The sequence below is a fragment of the Hypanus sabinus genome, chromosome X2, assembly GCF_030144855.1.
Source record: "Hypanus sabinus isolate sHypSab1 chromosome X2, sHypSab1.hap1, whole genome shotgun sequence".
NCBI lineage: Eukaryota > Metazoa > Chordata > Chondrichthyes > Myliobatiformes > Dasyatidae > Hypanus > Hypanus sabinus.
The window spans coordinates 12,181,603-12,200,036 of record NC_082739.1 but is presented as its reverse complement, the minus strand read 5'-3'; the positions used below and the strand labels follow the sequence as shown (position 1 = coordinate 12,200,036).

General features: G+C 44.3%; 1 protein-coding gene across 1 annotated transcript; it reads left to right on the top strand.

Moving 5' to 3' along the window:
* The first annotated feature begins 2,557 nt into the window (after positions 1-2,557).
* upk2 (uroplakin 2) lies at positions 2,558-17,631 on the top strand. The gene is made up of 5 exons (XM_059956951.1): positions 2,558-2,717; positions 11,349-11,495; positions 11,575-11,716; positions 14,390-14,448; positions 17,039-17,631. Exons 1-5 carry the CDS (start codon positions 2,657-2,659, stop codon positions 17,167-17,169), a joined length of 540 nt encoding a protein of 179 aa, XP_059812934.1. The 5' UTR covers positions 2,558-2,656; the 3' UTR covers positions 17,170-17,631.
* The last annotated feature ends 803 nt before the right edge of the window (positions 17,632-18,434 follow it).

The following is an 18,434-nucleotide window of genomic DNA, read 5'->3' as shown; positions in this document are numbered from 1 at the left end:
AATGTCCTTAGTTTCCGTCTGGAAGTTTTTAAAAGCTTCCCAATCCTCTATCTTCCCACCAGTTTTGACTTCCTTGTATGCCCTCTCTTTTGCTTTTACTTTGGCTCTGACTTCACCTGTCAGCCACGGTAGTGTCTTCTTCCATTCGAAAATGCCTTCTTATTTCGTGGATGGCTGTGAAGAAAAAGCATTTCAGGGTGTATGTTGTATACATTTCTCTGACATTAAATGTACCTTTGAAACCTTTGAAGGACCCCTGCCATCTGGCCATGCCCGCTTCTCAATGCTGGCATCAGCCAGGTGGTACAGGCAACATGAGGGGTTCTGCAGATACTGGAAATCTTGAGGAACACATACACAAATTTGGAGGAACTCAGCAAGGCAGACAGCATCTACGCAGGGAAATGAGCAGTCAATGTTTCAAGCCGAGACCCGTCATCAGGAGGTACAGGATCCTGAAGACCCACAGCTATAAAGATTCAATAATAGCTTCTTCCCCTCAGCAAGCAGGTTCTTGAACAGACCTTTAAAAGCCCTAATTCTCCTTAGGACTATATTTCCCTCAATTTGCACTCAAGTCATTTAGTCTGTTAATTTAGTCGCGTAAGTTATGTGCAGGTATAATTTTATTGATTTAAATTTATGTTTATCGTGTTTGTAATGTACTGTGATTACTGTTGCTGCAAAAAGCAGATTTTCCTGGCATTTATACTGTAGGCATGTATGCCCATGACAATAAACTTGAACTTGGAGGGGTAGGCCTGAGGGAGTGCTCCGTCCATTTCTGCTCCGGCTTTCTTGTGTGGTGAGTGGTGAAGGGGACAGGACTTCCAGGGAATACGGGGAGACTGGGGATAGATGGTAGAAGGAACCTCAGGCTGAGGAATGTGAAGTTTGTCATTTCCTGGTGGAGTGAACGAAAGGCAGTCACAGGCTGCACAAGTGCAAAAAAAAGAAACAATAATAATAAAAAATAAATATGCAATAAATATTGAGAACATGAGATGAACAGTCTTTGAAAGTGAGTTGATAGGTTATGGGAACATTTCACTGAGGGGGCAAGTGAAGTTGAGTGAAGTTATCCCTTTTGATTCAAGAACCTGATGGTTGAGGGGTAATAACTGTTACTGAACCTGATGGTGTGAGTTCTGAGGCTCCTGTACCTTCTTCCCAATGGCAGCAGCGAGAAGAGAGCATGTCCTGGGTACTGGAGGTCCTTGATAATGGACTCCTGTGGCAGCATTTTATATTGATGTGCTCAATGGTTGGGAGAGCTTTGCTTATGATGGACTGGGCCGAATACACTATGTAACAATTGTTCAGTTATAGCTGGAGTATTTTGTCCATCTCTGGGCACCACGTGTCAGGAGAGATAGAAAGACTTTGGAGAGGAGTGCAGAAGTGATTCACCAACGAGGGACTTAATTCTGTAGGAGAGGCTACGGTTGTTCTCCTTTGAGGAAGGAGATTTTCATGAAATCGTAAGATGTTTAGATGGAGCAGAGAGAAACAATAAAAGATTAAAGACTAGCTTTACTTGTCACATGTACAGTACTGTGCAAAAGTCTTAGACACACTACCTATGTGTGTGTGTATATATATATATACATTTATACACAGTATGTGCTTAAGACTTTTGCACTGTACTGTACATTGAAACATTAAAACATACAGTGAAATGTGTTGTTTGTGCTGGGCAGCCCGCAAGTGTCACCATGCTTCTGGCACCAACGTAGCACGCCCACAACTCACTAACCCTAACCTGTGCATCTGTTTGGAACGTGGGAGGAAACTGAACACCTAGCGGAAACCCATGCGGTATCAGCGAGGACGTACAAAGTCCTTACAGACAGCGGCGGCACCTTCTGATTGCCGGTGCTGTGAAGTGTTATGCTAACGCTGTGCTACTATGCCACCTTAACTACTCCCATAAAAACTGGGAACCTAGGATGAGCATCAAACAAAGGAGCTGGAGGAACTCAGAGGGTCAGGCAGCATCCGTGGAGGGAAATGGACAATCGATGTTTCTGATCGAGATCCTCGAAAGAGCGAGGGGAGGCGGGTTGGAGCAAGAGCTGATAGGCTGAAGGGGGACGATCTGGAATGACAGTATTTCAAGGGGAAAAGTTGAGTTACACTTTGAACAAAGTGTTGGGGTGGTAACAGGCAGATTTGATTTTAGCGTTCATAAAGGAGTTGGGTGTCTCCAAATGGAAGGAATTTAAAGGGAAATGATGGGGGAGATCGATAAACTGGGTTATTCAAGCACTGAGCAAGTACCAGTTTAGTGGGTTGTATGGCCTTAGTCCAGACATCCTGAGCCCTGACACTTCATCCCAAAGTGGTAACTATTCCTCTCCTCCCACAGGTGCTGTTCGACCTGCTGAGTTCCTCTCTTGTCCCAGGTCCTAGGTTGCAGCAGCTGCAGTCTCTGTGCTTGTGATGGGCAGGTTTAGCTGAAGACCCAAGGGCTGGGCGTGGAGGCCTGAGATAGAAACACACTGTGACGTGCGACTGAGGTGGAACCTGCTCAGCCGGTTTGCCGCCTGCATGATTGGCTGTGGCCAATGAAGTGAGACCTGGTTTGAGCTGGGATTCCTCACTTTGTCCCAGTGCCTTCTAAGTGACAGTCAGTGCTCCTGCGCCCTTGGACAAAATGGCTCACAGCATGAGGTTGCTCCTTCTCCTGGCCCTGGTCTATCTCACAGGGGCACAAGGTAAGTGTCTCCTCATCCTGTGTTATTCCTCCCTCTCCTGCTCCTTCTGAATCTTAGTCCCCTTCCCTCTTCTTCAGCCCTTTTCTCTGTGACCTTTCTTTACTTCTCTTCATCTAACCTTTCTCTTCCCTCTCTCTTAATCTCTGCCTGTCTCACTCCCTTTCTGTGTATTTTTGTCTCTCTCCCTCTCCTAAGGATGCCTCGATCTCTCAGTCTCTGTTCCCCCCTCTCTTTCCCCTTGTCCTTTGTCTATCTTTCTTTTACGTTCCAGACCCATTACAATGGCTTCACTTCTCACAGGTGATTTTTAAACACAAGAAAATCTGCAGATGCTGAAAATCCGAAGTAACACACACACAAAATACTGGAGGAACTCAGCAGGCCAGGCAGCATCGATGGAAATGAATAAACAGTCGACATTTCTGGCTGAGACTCTTCTTGGACTGAAGAAGCGTCTCGGCCTGAAACGTCGACTGTTTATTCATTTCCATCGATGCTGCCTGACCTGCTAAGTTTTGTGCATGTGTGTTACAGGTAATCTTCCCACTTTCTTTTCATTTGCTTTTAAATCTTTTCATTTGCATGTTTCTGAAGACCCTCATTGTACACCCTGGTTTAACTGCTTTAAGTAGCCTGATTAACCCCCAAAAGCGCTGGCACCCATGGGCAATCTGACATTCCTACATTCTTGTGAGTTTCAGGGAGGGGCGTGATGAAAAATAGAGTTGGAGCTCCCTCTGCTGCTTGTGTTGGTAATAAAAGTTAGTCCTTGCTGTTACGGCCATTACGTTTCCCTCCTCCAACAAGCTAGTGGAACTAATCTACAATGGAGGATTGATTAATTTACATTGCTTACGCTCCAGGATTTAGGCCACCTCCATCCTCAGGGACAGCTTGTAGTGATGCCATCTCATGGCACTGGAGGCTGGATTCAGTTCTGTCTGTACGGAGTCTGCACGTTCTCTCTGTTCCCTCCCCTGTCTCGAAGGCATGTGGGTTGGTCCGTTAATTAGCCACTGTAAGTTGCTCTTTGTATGTAAGTGAGTGGTAGAACCTGGGCTTGGAGGGGAAGGGAAAAAAATAGATGAAACCATTGTACGATAATGTAAACGGGTGGGGGCTTGCTGGCATGAAGGGCCCGTTTTTAATGCTCTATCTAATGGAACATTGTTACTTTTTTTGATTTTCTAACTTCAAAGTAAATTTTATTATCAAAGTACATATATGTCAACATATGCAACCCTGAGATTCATTTTCCTGCGGCATACTTAATAAATCTATAGAATAGTAACTATAACAGGATCAAAGAAAGATCTACCAGCACGCAGAAGACAGCAGATTGTGCAAATGCAAATATAAATAAATAGCAATAAATAATGAGAGCATGAAATAAAGAGTCTTTAGAGTGAGATCGTTGGTTCTGGGAACATTTCAACGGTGGGGCAAGTGAGTGTAGTTATCGCCTTTTGTTCAAGAGTCTGATGGCTGAGGGTGGTGGTGCGAGTCCTGAGGCTCTTGATGGCAGCAGCGAGAAGAGAGCGTTGCCTGTGTGGAGGGGGTCCCTGATGATGATTCATCTACTGTTCAATTATATTAACTGAGGCAAAAATATTGAGAGGGACTGGCGAGGCAAGTTTTTTTTACACAGAGTGGTCGATGGCTGAAATACGCTGCCAGAGGAGGTGGTGGAATCAGATAAAATCGCTGTAATTGAGTGGCATTTTGTTAAAAAGGCAGGACATGGAAGAATATGTTCCTAACGCAGGCAAGTGGGATTAGTGAACTTGGCAAAAATGTCATGCAGATAGTGAGCTGAAGGGCTTGTTTCTGTATTTGACTCTAACTGGCTGCAATACTCAGACACATTTAGGTAAAAATTAGCTTTATTTGTCACATGTAAATCAAAAGGTCAAAACACCGAGTGAAACGTATCATTTCTGCATCGATAACCAACCCAGCCCACCACTGTCTTCATGCTTCCGGCACCAACATAGCATGCCCGCAGCTTACTGACTCCAAACTGTACGCCTTTGGAATGTGGGAGGAAACCGGAACAACCGGAAGAAACCCACACAGCAACGTACAAACTCCTTGCAGTGGGAATTGAATCCTAATCTAGCAGCCGGCATTGTAAAGCTTTTGTTGGCGCTCCAAGTCACTGTTGAGTTGATTGGCTGCCAGCTGTCTCTCTGGTGTTGCTGGGATATGGGTCCACTCCCTGGTCCCTGACTTCCAGCGAGCTAGGGACCCTAAGTTCTGGAGCTTTGGGGTCAAATTCAAGGAGTTGATCCTGGACAGGGAGCTTTACCTCACAATTAAAGGGCCTTACATTAAAACCTACCAGGCTGCCATGCTGACAACACCATCCCACCCTGACCAAATCCATCCATCACTTCCCTTTCCCAGGAGCAACTTCTCAGCAAAGACCGTCGTTATTGAAGACACTTAACTTTGTCTTCATTGGGTCAGGAGTTTGATTGGCTGAGGAAAAGCATATTTGAAGATTAAGAGCAACACATACAAAATGCTGAAAGAACTCAATGGAAATAAATAAAGTCAGCTTTTCGGGCTGTGACCCTTCATCAGTACTGGAAAGGAAGGGGGAAGATACCAGAATAAAATGGTGGTGGTGGTGAGGGTGAAGGGAAGGAGGACAAGCTAGAAGGTGATAGGTGAAGCCAGGTGGGTGGGGGAGGAGGAATGAAGTAAGAAGCTGTGAGGTGATAGGTAGAAAAGGTAAAGGGCTGGAGAAGAAGCCAGTGTAGGAAATAGAAGAAGAGGGAAGGGGGAGGGTTTATTCTGCCACAATGACACCACTCTCAGGGAGGGGGAGGAGGGGGAGGAGGGGCAACACCTCACATTCCGTCTTGGTAGCCTCCAACCTGATGGTATGAACATTGACTTCTCCTTCTGGTAATTTTTTTCCCTCTCCCTTCTCTCTTCAAGTAAATCTGCTCTGCACTGTCTCTAAAGCTTCCACATCCTTTCATAATGAGGTGACCAGAACAGAACACAATACTCCAAGTGTGCTCGACCGAAGTTTCATGTAGCTACAACATTACATTGCCACACCGCTGCTTTTGAACTCAATCCCCCAACAAGTGAAGGCTGCCTTCTTATCCACTCGATCAATTTGCACGCCAACTTTGATGGATCTATTGACATTGACCCCAAGATCCCACTGTCCCTCCGCACAGCCAAGGTCAAACTATGCAAAGAAAGCAGGGTAAATCCTTGGCTCAGTTGATAAATAGGAAAAAATTCAGGCAAAACTATGTTAGGCTTCAGGTGAAATATTATGTCTGATTCTTTGGGGAAGGTAGAGAGAGGCCTTGCAGGAATTTAAGAGGAACATGAGGAATGGGTTCACCACCTAAGGCAGAGAAGGTTTAGAGTAGATTTGACACAGGTATTCAAAATATCAAAGAGTTTTTCTGGTGTAGGGCAATAGTGATCTGATGTGAGTGGATAAAGGGCCGGAAGAAGATAACAATGCAAGAGGCTGCTGATGCTTTTTTTTTATTACAAAATCCTTTATTACAAATTTCGGTGCTATACAATATATACAAAACAGTGGCAAACACAATTACTGCACTACAAATAGACAATAGACATTACACCAGAATGTTGCCATCCCTATCCACGATGGCATTCACACCCCGCGGAGCCCAACGGTCACGAAACTCCTCCAAGGCCGCTGTGGACTGCGCGTGTTCCTTTTCAATAGTTACCCGGGCACGAACATACCCCCTAAACATTGCCAGGCAGTCTGCCCGGGGAGATCCTCCCGCCACCCGTTTCCAAGACCCACGGATGGCGGATTTCGCCAGCCCCAGGAGCAAGTTGACTAGGACATCCTCATCCCTCCTTGCCCCCTTCCTTACTGGATGACCATATATAAACAGGGTGGGACTAAAATGCAGCCAGAAGGTGAGAAGCAGCCCACGCAAATATGCAAAAAGAGGCTGCAGCCTCACACACTCCATGTACATGTGGTACACGGTCTCCTCCAGCCCTCAGAAGTGGCATGTGGGTGGGAAGTCCATGTACAAACTGAAAAACTTATTGCAGGGCACTGCCCTATGCAGTACCCTCCAGCCGAGATCCCCCAGGTGCATGGGAAGAACCCCGGCGTAAAGGGACTTCCAGTGGGGACCCTCCTCACCTCTGGGTGGAAGGACCGACCGCCATGGCGTGTCGGGACGGTGTACAAGGGCAAGGAAGTGGAGGGTGTGGAGCAGCAGCCCATACAGATACCTCCTACTTGCATCCCTGAATGGGACTGTGGGTATCGATGAGAGACGGCTCAAGTTGTGTGGACACTGCTCCTGGGAGGCTGGAGCAACACAAAGGAACTGGAGGAGCTCAGCAGGTCGGGCAGCATCTATGGAGGGAAAGACAGTTGACGTTTTGGATTGAGATGCTTCATCTGAACTGGAAAGAAATGGAGCTGGTGTAAAAGGTGGGGATGGGGTGGAGGGATGGAGCAGGAGTTGGAAATGAGAGGTGAATCCAGGTGAAAAGGGGAAGTGAGGGATGGAGGAGAGGGAGAGTGATATTAGAAGCTGGAGGATAGTGATGGAATCTGATAGAACAGTGGAGCATGAAATCAAAGGAGGCATGGTGGGGTGGGGAAAGAATTAGGGGACTCAATTTCACACTCAACATCAATATTACCAAGCAGTTGGTTGTTTCATTTGGTTGTATATATATATATATACATACAGCCAGATGACAATAAACTTGAAGTTGAGGTAGCAAGGGTAATTTTAAAAAGCAGCAGGATTTGGAATTAGTTTGAAGAAGAAAGAGGGAGTCAATACTTGAGATCAGGGAATGGGTAATGATCTTTCACTGGCTTGTTCAGCCTCAGTTCTTCCAATAAAACAGCGAGAACTTGAAATCTCTATTTATTTATTACTCTGGTTGTTTTCTGTGGTGTTCTGTTGTGCGCACCAAAGAATCTCATCACCTTGTGACTGTTGACAGAAGCATGCAGTTTACATACGATTTGCACATGATTTACATGTGGACCCTCCAGAAGCAAGAGCACAAATATTTTCACTGCAAACTGAAGATGGATTAAACCTGTTCAGAAGCCATAGCAGTGACTGAAGATTGTTGGAGGATGTTTTTAATCTGCTGTACGGTACCATACTCAAGGCAACATGTCATTTCCCACATCTGTAGCAGAGAATTCACCACTGTCTCCTGTCTGGTTGCAAATGATGACCTACTTTGGGCTTACATTAGGCTGAATTGACCCAGCTGTAGACATTCAGTCCTTGCTTTCCAAATGTCCGATGGATATCAAGTTGAGCAGTGCTCCAATCTCCTTTTACTGATGGATACACGAGCTCGTGGCAGATTTGCGAAAGAGAGTGGAGCTGTTTCGAGCAGAGGAGTTGCTGTTGTGGAGGGTCAGTAAATGGGATTGAGCTAGGAGAGAGAGAAAGAAAGAGGCAGGAGAGAGAGAGAGAGAAGGAGAAAGAGAAAGGGAGGGAGAGAGAAAGAGGGGGGAGGAGAGAGAGAGAGTAATTACTTCCATAAGAAGGAGGGTTCAGAGTAAGGAGAGATGATTAAGTTCCTACCTAAACTGCAAGATGAATTTCAAATAATGTGTGGACAAGACAAAGTTGTGGAAAAGTAATTAAATTAATTGTGGCAATTAGCTGAAGTCAGTAAGGAGCTTGCTTCAGGGCAGTTTCAGCTGTAGCAACACTTTTTATACTTAGTTCAAACATTGATATTTTGTCATTAACAATAGCTGCCTGACCTGCTGAGTTCCTCCAGCGTTTTGTGTGTGTTGATCCAGATCTGCAGTCTCTCACGTCTCCCTTTGTAATGATCATTTCCAAGGCGTCTCCATCGCTACACTGCAGCTCACTGCTGTCATTCTGGGAGGTACTTGCTATTCTTCAGTGGATTATAGAGGCATAACAGAATATTCAGCACGACTCAGCTTGTGTTGCCCAGCAAGCGAGTCTCATTGGCCCACAGCACTCGAAACCTCTCCTAACCATGTACTTAACTAGATGGCCTCAACCAATATTTCTGGCAGTACATGCACCCTTTGCATGAAGAAGGGTCCCTTTAAAATTTTTGTCTCTGATCTTAAACCTATGCCCTCTTGTTTTTATCATCCTCTGCCTGGATAAAAGACTACGTGTTTTCACCATTTCTATGTCCTTCATTATTCATAAGTACTTTGATCAGGTCAACTCTCAATCTCCTATGTTCCATGAAATAAAGTCTTAGTCTATGCAACCTCTCACTGTATCTCAGACCCTCAAGTCCAGACAACATTCTGGTAATTCTTCTCTGCACTCTTTTTAGTTCAATGTCTTCTTCCCTGTAACAGAGTGTCCAAAACTGTTGTCAACACAGTAATCCAACGTAATACTCTAAGTGTGGCCTTACAAAGTTTCAGTAAACTACACAATAACTTCCTGTACTCAGTGCTCTGACGGATGAGGGTCAGTATCCTAAATGCCTTTTTTACTATCCTGTGCTTTCAGTGAATTATATACTTGCACTCCCAGTTCCCTCTGTGCCATCACACTGCCCAGGTCCCAACCATTCTTATCCTGAAGAAAAGGGTCACCGCAGAACAAATGAGTCTGCGGCCTGGAATTATGTAGGGAGTGGTCGAGAGGGAGGCCAGGGAGAGCCTGACATCCTGCAATCAACCCCTTCAATCACAATCCGACTCATCAGAGCGCTGAATCTGAAGTAGGCAGTTTAGGGGACACTAAGAAGGACGTCTTTAGGCAGGATGTAGCAGACATTTGGAGTTTTCTCCCTGAAAAACCTGGGGTTGGTACAGATTGGATACTTTGCAACCGTGGATAATTTTTTGTCAGGGTTGTTGTGGGTTGGAGAAACAAGGGAGGCAAATGGAATTAGAAAGGTGGTTCACCGTCCAGCTGACACAAACCTGGGCTGTTGCAGAGTCACATGGTGTTATTCTGACACAGAAAAAAGGCCATTCAGCCCAATGAGTCCATACTAACTTCCAGCAGAACAGTCCCATTTCCCCCATTTCCTTCACTCCTTATTTTCCTTTGATTCAACTTTCCTTGATTCTTTTATCACTCTTCTACACTGGGTACAATGTGCTGAGCTAGGAGTCAGGTTAGGGTTTAGGGACAGGGATGAGGGGAGTTAGAGGTTAGGGGCAGTAAATGAAGAGTTAGGGCAGGAGTTGAAGTGCAGATTGGTGCATTCCATGGTCAAACATCAGTGAGTCAGGGGTCACAGGTCTTCTCAGCACCTGATCCCTGACAAGTCCTGGTCCCGTTTGGGCAGCATGTCCTGGTTACTGGCTATGAGTGGGAGTCACGAGGGCCAGTGAACTGGGGTCGTAGTTCCATGCCAGTCCAGAATTTGAGCTTCAAAGGTCAAATTTGTGATCAGCAAGTCCAGATGCCAGTGAACCCAGGTCTTTGGAGCTGTGAGGCAGCGACACTGCTGACTACACCTCCAGCCACCCTTGGTAACAGACTCCTCAGTGGAATGTGACATGCTTATATAGGCAGGGTATGCTGCTTGCTTGACAACAGGATATGTAAATGGAGCGCAGATTTTATAAAAGGGAAAAAAATAAGACACGTTTACTAGGACTTTGTTCCAAATTTCACTCTCATTTGCCCATGTTCCTCACAACCTTTCTTATCCATGTACCTGCCCAATTGTTTTTTAAGTATTGTTAGTATTTCTGCCTCAATCACTTCCTCTGGCAGCTCATTCCATATACTGACCAACCTTTGGGTGAAAAGTTGCCTCTCAGTTTCCTGTTAAGTGTCTTCCCTCTCACCTTAAACCTATGCCCTTTAACTCCTGATTTCCCAACCCTGGGAAAAAGACTGTGCACATTGAACCTCATAATTATATACGCCTCTCTAAGATCACCTCTCATTCTCCTCCACCTAAATTAATCAAATCTCATCCTTCTCAACCCCTCTCTATAACTCCATCCCGGCAATTCTGGCAGCATCCTCACATATCTCCCCTGCACTTCTTCCAGCTCATTGATACCTTTCCTATAGCAGGGTGACCAAAACAGAGTACAATTAATGCTCTCTTCTCATGCTGCCATTGGGAAGAAGTTTCAGGTCCCACACCACCAGGTCAGGAACAGTTATTACTCTTCAACATCAGGCTCCTGAACCAGCGTGGATAACTTCACTCACCTCAACACACTTCCACAAACTTTCAAGGATTCTACAACTCTTGTTCTCAGCCAATCTGTGTATTTATTTATTTCTTTTTTTTTCTGTGTTTTTTGTTTTTTTATAACTTTTTTTATTGAGTTTTCAAATGATTTACAGAAAGAAAAAAAAATTATCTACCCTTCCCCCCTCCCCTTAACTCCTCCCCCCTAACATTCCTATAGAAGAAAAGAAAAAGAAAAAGAAGAAAGAAAGAAAGAAAGAAAGAGAGAATGCCTGGATATCGGAAGATCCCCACATTCTCCACAGAGTTCATAATAACTTTAGTGTATATATTTATTTCTTTCCCCAAATAACCAATTAATTGCAATGACTTTGCAATATTCCAAATGCAGCCTCACCAGAGTCTTGTAAAACTGCAAAAATTATGTTATGTTTTAAAACTTTTCTTTTTAAACAGAAACAGGTGTTACTATCTCACTGGCGGATGAGAGCATGAATGGGATTGTGCAAAGTGTCCGCTCAATGTCGGTGATCCTAAGACTGCCACCTTGCGGATTAGCCGGGGAAACAATCGCGGTCAAGGTCACCAACATCACTGGGCAAGGTATCCGTTAATATTTCATCTAGTTCAATCTTGCTTTCTTTTCTTTCCAATTTGGCTTCTAATTGTTCTTCTTTCTCAGAGATACAACAGCCAAACTTTACAATGCCTGTCTGCCGCTTCAGGCGTGAATTGATTGCTCTGGAGGCTAACATCGATGGATTTCAGCGAATGTTCAATTTGGGCTACCAGGTGACAGGGCTGAAAGAAAATACCAAGTACAAGTAAGTGAAGATTCCCCAGGGTGAATTCAGAGCAGGAGAGTGGCTCCATCTCACTGGAATATTACAACTCTGTGTCAGTCAGGCATCTGGCTCTGACAAGGAATTGGAAAACTTAATTCATTCCATAATAAAACCCTCCAAATCAGCCTCCCCTCCAACTGACTCTGTCTGCATATACTAGCCTCAGAAAAGCAGCCAACATAATCAAGTACCCCACACACCCTGCACATTTCCTCTGCTCTCCTCTCCCATCCGGCAGAAGAAACAAAGGATTGAAAACACATGCCTCCATACCTGCAGGCTCAAGGACAGCTGTTATCATATGCTAAAGATGAACCCTTGATCTCCCAGTCTTCTGCCTGTGGCTCTTCCATTTCATTTGTTTACCCACACTGCACTTCCTCTGAAGATGCAACATTATATTCTACGTATGGCATGGTCTGTCTGCACAGGCTGATTCATGCCATAAATTTTCTTTGCTTCATGTTACACGTGACAATAATAAACCAACACCAATATGAATCCTCACGCCACCTCCCCGACACCCGCTCCTTCTCCTCCCCTGCATCCCACCAATCACTTCACTGCCCATCAGGCTCCTACTCTGCTGATTACACCCCCCTCCCACTGCACCCTCACACCATTACTACCCTTCCTCCATACTCTTACATCCACATAAATAATTACACAGTTACAACTCCTCCTTCACCCCATTACATTCCTTCTTACATCACAACTCCTCCTTCCACATCATTACATCTCTCCCATGCCATTACAACCTCTCCTCCACACCATTACATCCTTGAACCATGGCATTACAACACATCCTCCACACCATTACATCTCTCTCATACCATTACAACCTCTCCTCCACACCATTACATCCTTGAACCATGGCATTACAACACATCCTCCACACCATTACATCTCTCTCATACCATTACATCCTTGAACCATGGCATTACAATACCTCCACACCATTACATCTCTCCCATGCCATGACAACATATTCTACACGCCATTACATCCACAAACAATGTATTACAAACACATCTCCACTCCATTACATCCCCTTCCTATGCTATTACACCCCTTCTCAAGTAGTATCGATGTAGTTGTAAAGAAGGCAATTCAGCGGCTATACTTTATTAGGAGTTTGAAGATATTTGGCATGTCAACAATTACACTCAAAAACTTCTATAGATGTACTGTGCAGAGCATTCTGACAGACTGCATCACTGTCTGGTATGAAGGGGCTACTGCACAGGGCTGAAAGAAGCTGCAGAGGGTCGTAAATCTAGTCAGCTCCATCTTGGGTACTAGCCTACAAAGTACCCAGGACATCTTTAGGGAGCGGTGTCTCAGAAAGGCAGCATCCAGTATTAAGGATCTCCGGCACCCAGGACATGCCCTTTTCTCACTGTTACCATCAGGGAGGAGGTACCGAAGTCTGAAGGCACACACACAGTGATTCAGGAACAGCTTCTTCCCCTCTGCCATCCGATTCCTAAATGGACATTGAATCTTTGGACACTACCTCACTTTTTAAAAAATATACAGTATTTCTTATTTTGCACGTTTAAAAAAAACATTTATTCAATATACGTAAATGATTTATTTGTTTATTTACTATTATTATTTTTAAAATTTTATTTACTATTATTATTATTTTTTCTATGCTAGATTATGTATGCCATTGAACTGCTGCTGCTAAGTTAACAAATTTCACGTCACATGCCAGTGATAATAAACCTGATTCTGATTATATCTCCCCCAGCAACATTATGCCTTCTTTCATTATCTGTAAGATTTGCTGCTAACTCTATAATGTCCCCTTCACCTCTGCATTCTTCCTTACACCTGTCCCACGAAATCTTCCTAAGTTCTTTCTCCATTTAATCCCCCACCCTGCGTCACACAGTAGCACATTTTCCCCACAGCTTGTCCCTCATCCCTCTGCTAAACCACTCTTTTTCTCTACATGCCCTTCATACACCATTCCCATCTTCTTCCCGTACACCCCTTTTACCTCCATTCCATCCTCCTCTCTCCAGAATCCCTGTTCTGAACCTTCCCCAAGAATCCCAACCATTGACAGCATTATGACATGCTGCCTGGAGAAGGCAGCACATATCATCAGGGACCCCCACCCCTCGGGGGCATTCCCCCTCCTCGCAGCAAGCAGGAGGTATGGAAGCCTGAAGACCCACACCACCGGGTTCAGGAATGACTACATTTCTACGGCCATCCAGTCTTTCAACCAGCTTGCGCAAGCCTCCCTTACCCTAGCAACAGCGCATTGCAGGCCACCTCTTGCATTACCGTGGATGTGTCTTGGATTGTGTTATTTTTTGCACTTATGTCTTGCTTTGCACGGTTTTATTTCGCAATTTTGTGTATTTTATCTGCAATTTGTGTGCTTGTGACAAGACTGCAAGGAAGTTTATCATTGCACCTGAACCCCACTGAACTCGGATATATGTCAGTAAGCTTAACTTGAATTAACCTCACTCCACTGAAGTTTCACTCCTACATTCCTGCTCAATACTGACTAAAAGTCTTTCTCTCCATCTGCTAAGCATGCTCCTCTGACACCACACGTTCTCCATCCACTTCGATGTGACCAATGTTTCATGCTGTTCATTGTGATAAGCCTGTTCTCCTTGCTCCCAGTATGTCGTATGAAGTTGGTAACAGGAAGAGCAACCAACTGGAGATCAGCACCATCATGCGTGAGTATTTGCTCCCACAGTGCTGGATGGTGAAGATGTTTATTTAAACTTAGAGGGAGCTAGACTAAATTGGGCCCCTTTTCTAAGAAAAGATCTGCTGGCATTTGAGAGGGTCCAGAAGAAGTTCACGAGAATGATTCTGAGAATGAAAGGGTTAAAGCATGAGAAGCATTTGGTGGCGCTGGTTCTGTACTTGCTGGAGTTTAGAAGAATAAATATCAAATGTTGAAAGGCCTTGCTAGAGTAGATGTGGAGAGGATGTTTCCTATTGTGTAGGAGTCGAGGGCCAGAGGGCACAGCCTCAGAATAGAGGGATGTCCTTTTAGAACAGAGATGAGAAGGAATTTCTTTAGCCAGAGAGTGATGAATCTGTGGAATTCATTGCCACAGGCAGCTGTGGAGGCCAAGTCGATGACTATATTTAAAAGGAAGGTTGATAGTAAGGGTGTCAAAGGTTACAGGGAGAGGCAGGAGACTGGCTTGAGAGGGATAATAAAGCAGCCGTGATGGAATGACAGAGCAGACTCAATGGGCTGAATGGCCTACTCCTGCTCATACATCATATGGTCTTATGCAATTTAATTCAGGTAAGTGTGAGGTGTTATGATTTGGTAGGATTAACTGGGGCAGGATTTAAACGCATAATGGAATGGCTCTGGGAAGTGTTGTGGGACGGGGGACCGAGGGTACATGTTCATAATGAAGACACAGGAGAACAGGGTGGTAAAGAAGGCCATTAGTACGCTTGTATTCATCAGTCAGGGCATTGAGTACAAAACTCAGCATGTCATGTTGAAGTTGTTCAAATTGTTGGTGGGAATGCACTTGAAATACTATAGGAAGGATGTTATTCAACAGTAAAGGGTGCAGAAAGGATTCACAAGGATGTTATTGGAACCTGAGGGCTTGAGCTTTAAGGAGCAACTGTATAAACTGGGACATCTTTCTATTGGAGCATTGGAGGTTGGTGGTGACCTTATGGAAGTCCATAAATTCAAAAGGGATATAGACAAAGTGAACGGTCACATTTTTCCCCAAAGGTAGGAGCATCCAAAACAAGAGGCCAAATGTTAAAGGTGAGAGGGGAAAAATGTAAAATGCTATCAAAAGGGTAACTTTTTCACTCAGAGGGTGGTGGGTACGTGGACCAAGCTACCAGAGGAGGTGGTCAACGAGGTTACAACTACAAAGTTTAAAAGTCATTTAGATAGGTCATTGATGGGAAATGTTTAGAGGGCCAAATGTGGGAAAAAGAGTGTGGCTCAAGTAGACAACTTGCTTGGCATGGATGAGCCAGGATGAAGGGCTGTTTCTGAGCTGTACAACTCTATAACTAATTTTCTGAATGTTACTTCATGGAATTGTTGTGAACTTGAAAATCTGCTTCTAAGTCCTTCTGGAACTCAGAATCAATTTATTTATTTACATACATTGTAAAATTAACTCTAAGCCCAATTTCCCAATGATGTAGCAGAATTAATAAGCCCTGCCTATTAGAGTCAACATCTAGGTGAGAACTTTAATCTGCAAGGCATAGAAAGCCATGGACCAAATTTAGTATAGATGGATACTTGATGGTCAGCATAGACACAGTGAGTCAAATGGCTGTTTCTAGCCAATTGAATGTCATAGTTGAGGCTAGCCTTCATTCCCATGGCTCCTTAGTTACAGATAGTGGTAATGGATTATTTAACTTGGTGCAGAGCAGTGATGGGATGAAGGGTGATACTCTATAGAACTCATTACCACAGCAGGGTGGTACTCTGTGGAAGCCAGTACTACAGCAGGTGGTAGATTCACCCACTAAGCCCTTGTAAGTATTATGCCCAGGAAAGCATTGACAGGATTTTCTTCAATTGAGATAAATCCCCATCATTCTAGTTCATTTGGCATCCAAGTCAGTGAACATTCATTAAAAAAGAGAATAGATTTTCAGGAAAATTCTTGGAGAATCATTGTTCTAATCCTGTGGGTGTGATTTGTCTCAGGCTAATCACTCTTTAACCAGTCTTACCATTCACTTTCACGTGTGTGCGTGTGTTACATGCACCATTTGCGTGTGTATGTGGATGTACACATTTACTTACTGCTCATTACACTGATGGTGTTTAGGGTGGTGATGAAGATCTCTGGCGGTGTACAGGGTTTCCTTCATCGTGTCAGTAGCTTCCTCTCGGTTTTCACTACTATCGGTCATGCAAGTCCCAGGTGGAGACTCAGGAATACCGTCACACTCAGATGTAGAAGGATTCTTCATTGCTGTTTCCATAACAGTTTTGTTTAACTAGTCAGGGTTCTTAGCCCTGAGCTGAACCCCTGAACCTGGTGGACCGTTGGACCCCTCTTAGTCTGGCCTCTACCCTTTGACCTTTTTGGCATGGGTGACCTCACCAAGGAGTCAAAGCCCAAAGCCCTGACTCCAGCCAACATAGCTCTCCAGGTCACTGAGGCACACAAACCTCCAAACCCCACAACAAGGTTGTGCTCCTCTTGAAGGAAGTGCATGTTCATAAGATGTGTGTGTGTGTGTTGGTATGTGAGAAAGTGACCCAGCCTGCATTAGCTAACTGAATTGTTTTATTTTTTTCAGCAATAAATTACAAGGACATCGATACTGGTTTTGGTCGGAGCGGAGCCATGGTTGTGATTACCGTGCTTCTGGCAATTGCCATGGCCGTGCTCATTGGCCTTTTCATCGTTGCTGTTATAATTCGGAAGTAAAATCTTTTGCTGAAGAATGAAAGAACATTTATAGTAACAAATATGTGAACAATTTTTCTCTATATCTCTTATGTATTTTTAATCTGCACCCTGCATTTTGATGACAATTAAGAATTAATTCAGATGAATATCTGCTTATTGTGAACGTTTTGATCTGTAGCTATTTGAAAATATTTATCTTTGAACCTGATTGAAGTTCCTTGTCTCACGTGGCCTCACCGTCAATGATCCATTCCTTCATCATGATCCCAAAAACTTTCAACCTTCAATTGTTTCTGAATCATCCTTCAGAATTTGATGAATGCTTGGTTCTGTGAATCTGTCCGGGGACAGCAGGCACCTGGGTAGATGCAGCAGATCTAGTGTCAGGAACTGATGGTTCAACACCTGTAGTGAATCTAGTTGCTAACCACTGTTCATTTAGAAAAGGCATTATTTTATAATTAAAGTCTGTATTTATGATCCAGTCTCATTCTTTCAGTGAGAATGGAATAGGTGTGTGGTTTTGCTCTTGAGTGTATCGTGAGAGTGATGCAGCATTGTGTGCTCAATGTATGTTAGTGATTTGACTAAATGTGTGATTTTGTTCAGAGTATGTGTGTATTCTGTGTGTGTGTAGTCTGGGTTATGTGCTGCGTATGTATTGGAGCGGCAAGGTAGCGTAGTGGTTAGCGTAATGCCATTACAGTGCCAGGGATCCAGGTACAATTCTACAGCTGTGTGGAAGCAGCTTGTTCATTCAATAGTTCAGTGGTTCCAGTTAATATCAGAGAATGTATACAGTATACAACCTGAAATTCTTACTCTCCACAGACATCCTCGAAACAGAAGAAAACCCTAAAGAATGTAAGAATGTAAGAACCCCAAAAGCCCCCCCATGCAGAAGCAGCATCAACCCTTCCCCTCCCCCTCCCCCACGTATTCCAGCATTCCCTCCACCCACCATGCAAGCAGCAGCAACAGCCCCCAAAGAGAGGCCATGGTCTGCAACCCTTCAAAAACTGACTGTCCACCCCAACATTTTCGACATCCCACAGGCCCTCTCTCTCATTAGCAAGGGAGAGACAGAAATCGCTCCTTCCCCATTCTCCCCGGTTCCATGTGGGTTTCCTCAGGCGCTCTGGTTTTCTCCCACTTTCCAAAAATATACAGGTATAAAAAGTTAATTGGTCACATGGGTGTAATTGGGCCAGTAGGGCCTGTCGCTGTCCTGTGTCTCTAAATAAAAAACAAATATACTGTACGTGTATATGAATGTATAAGTG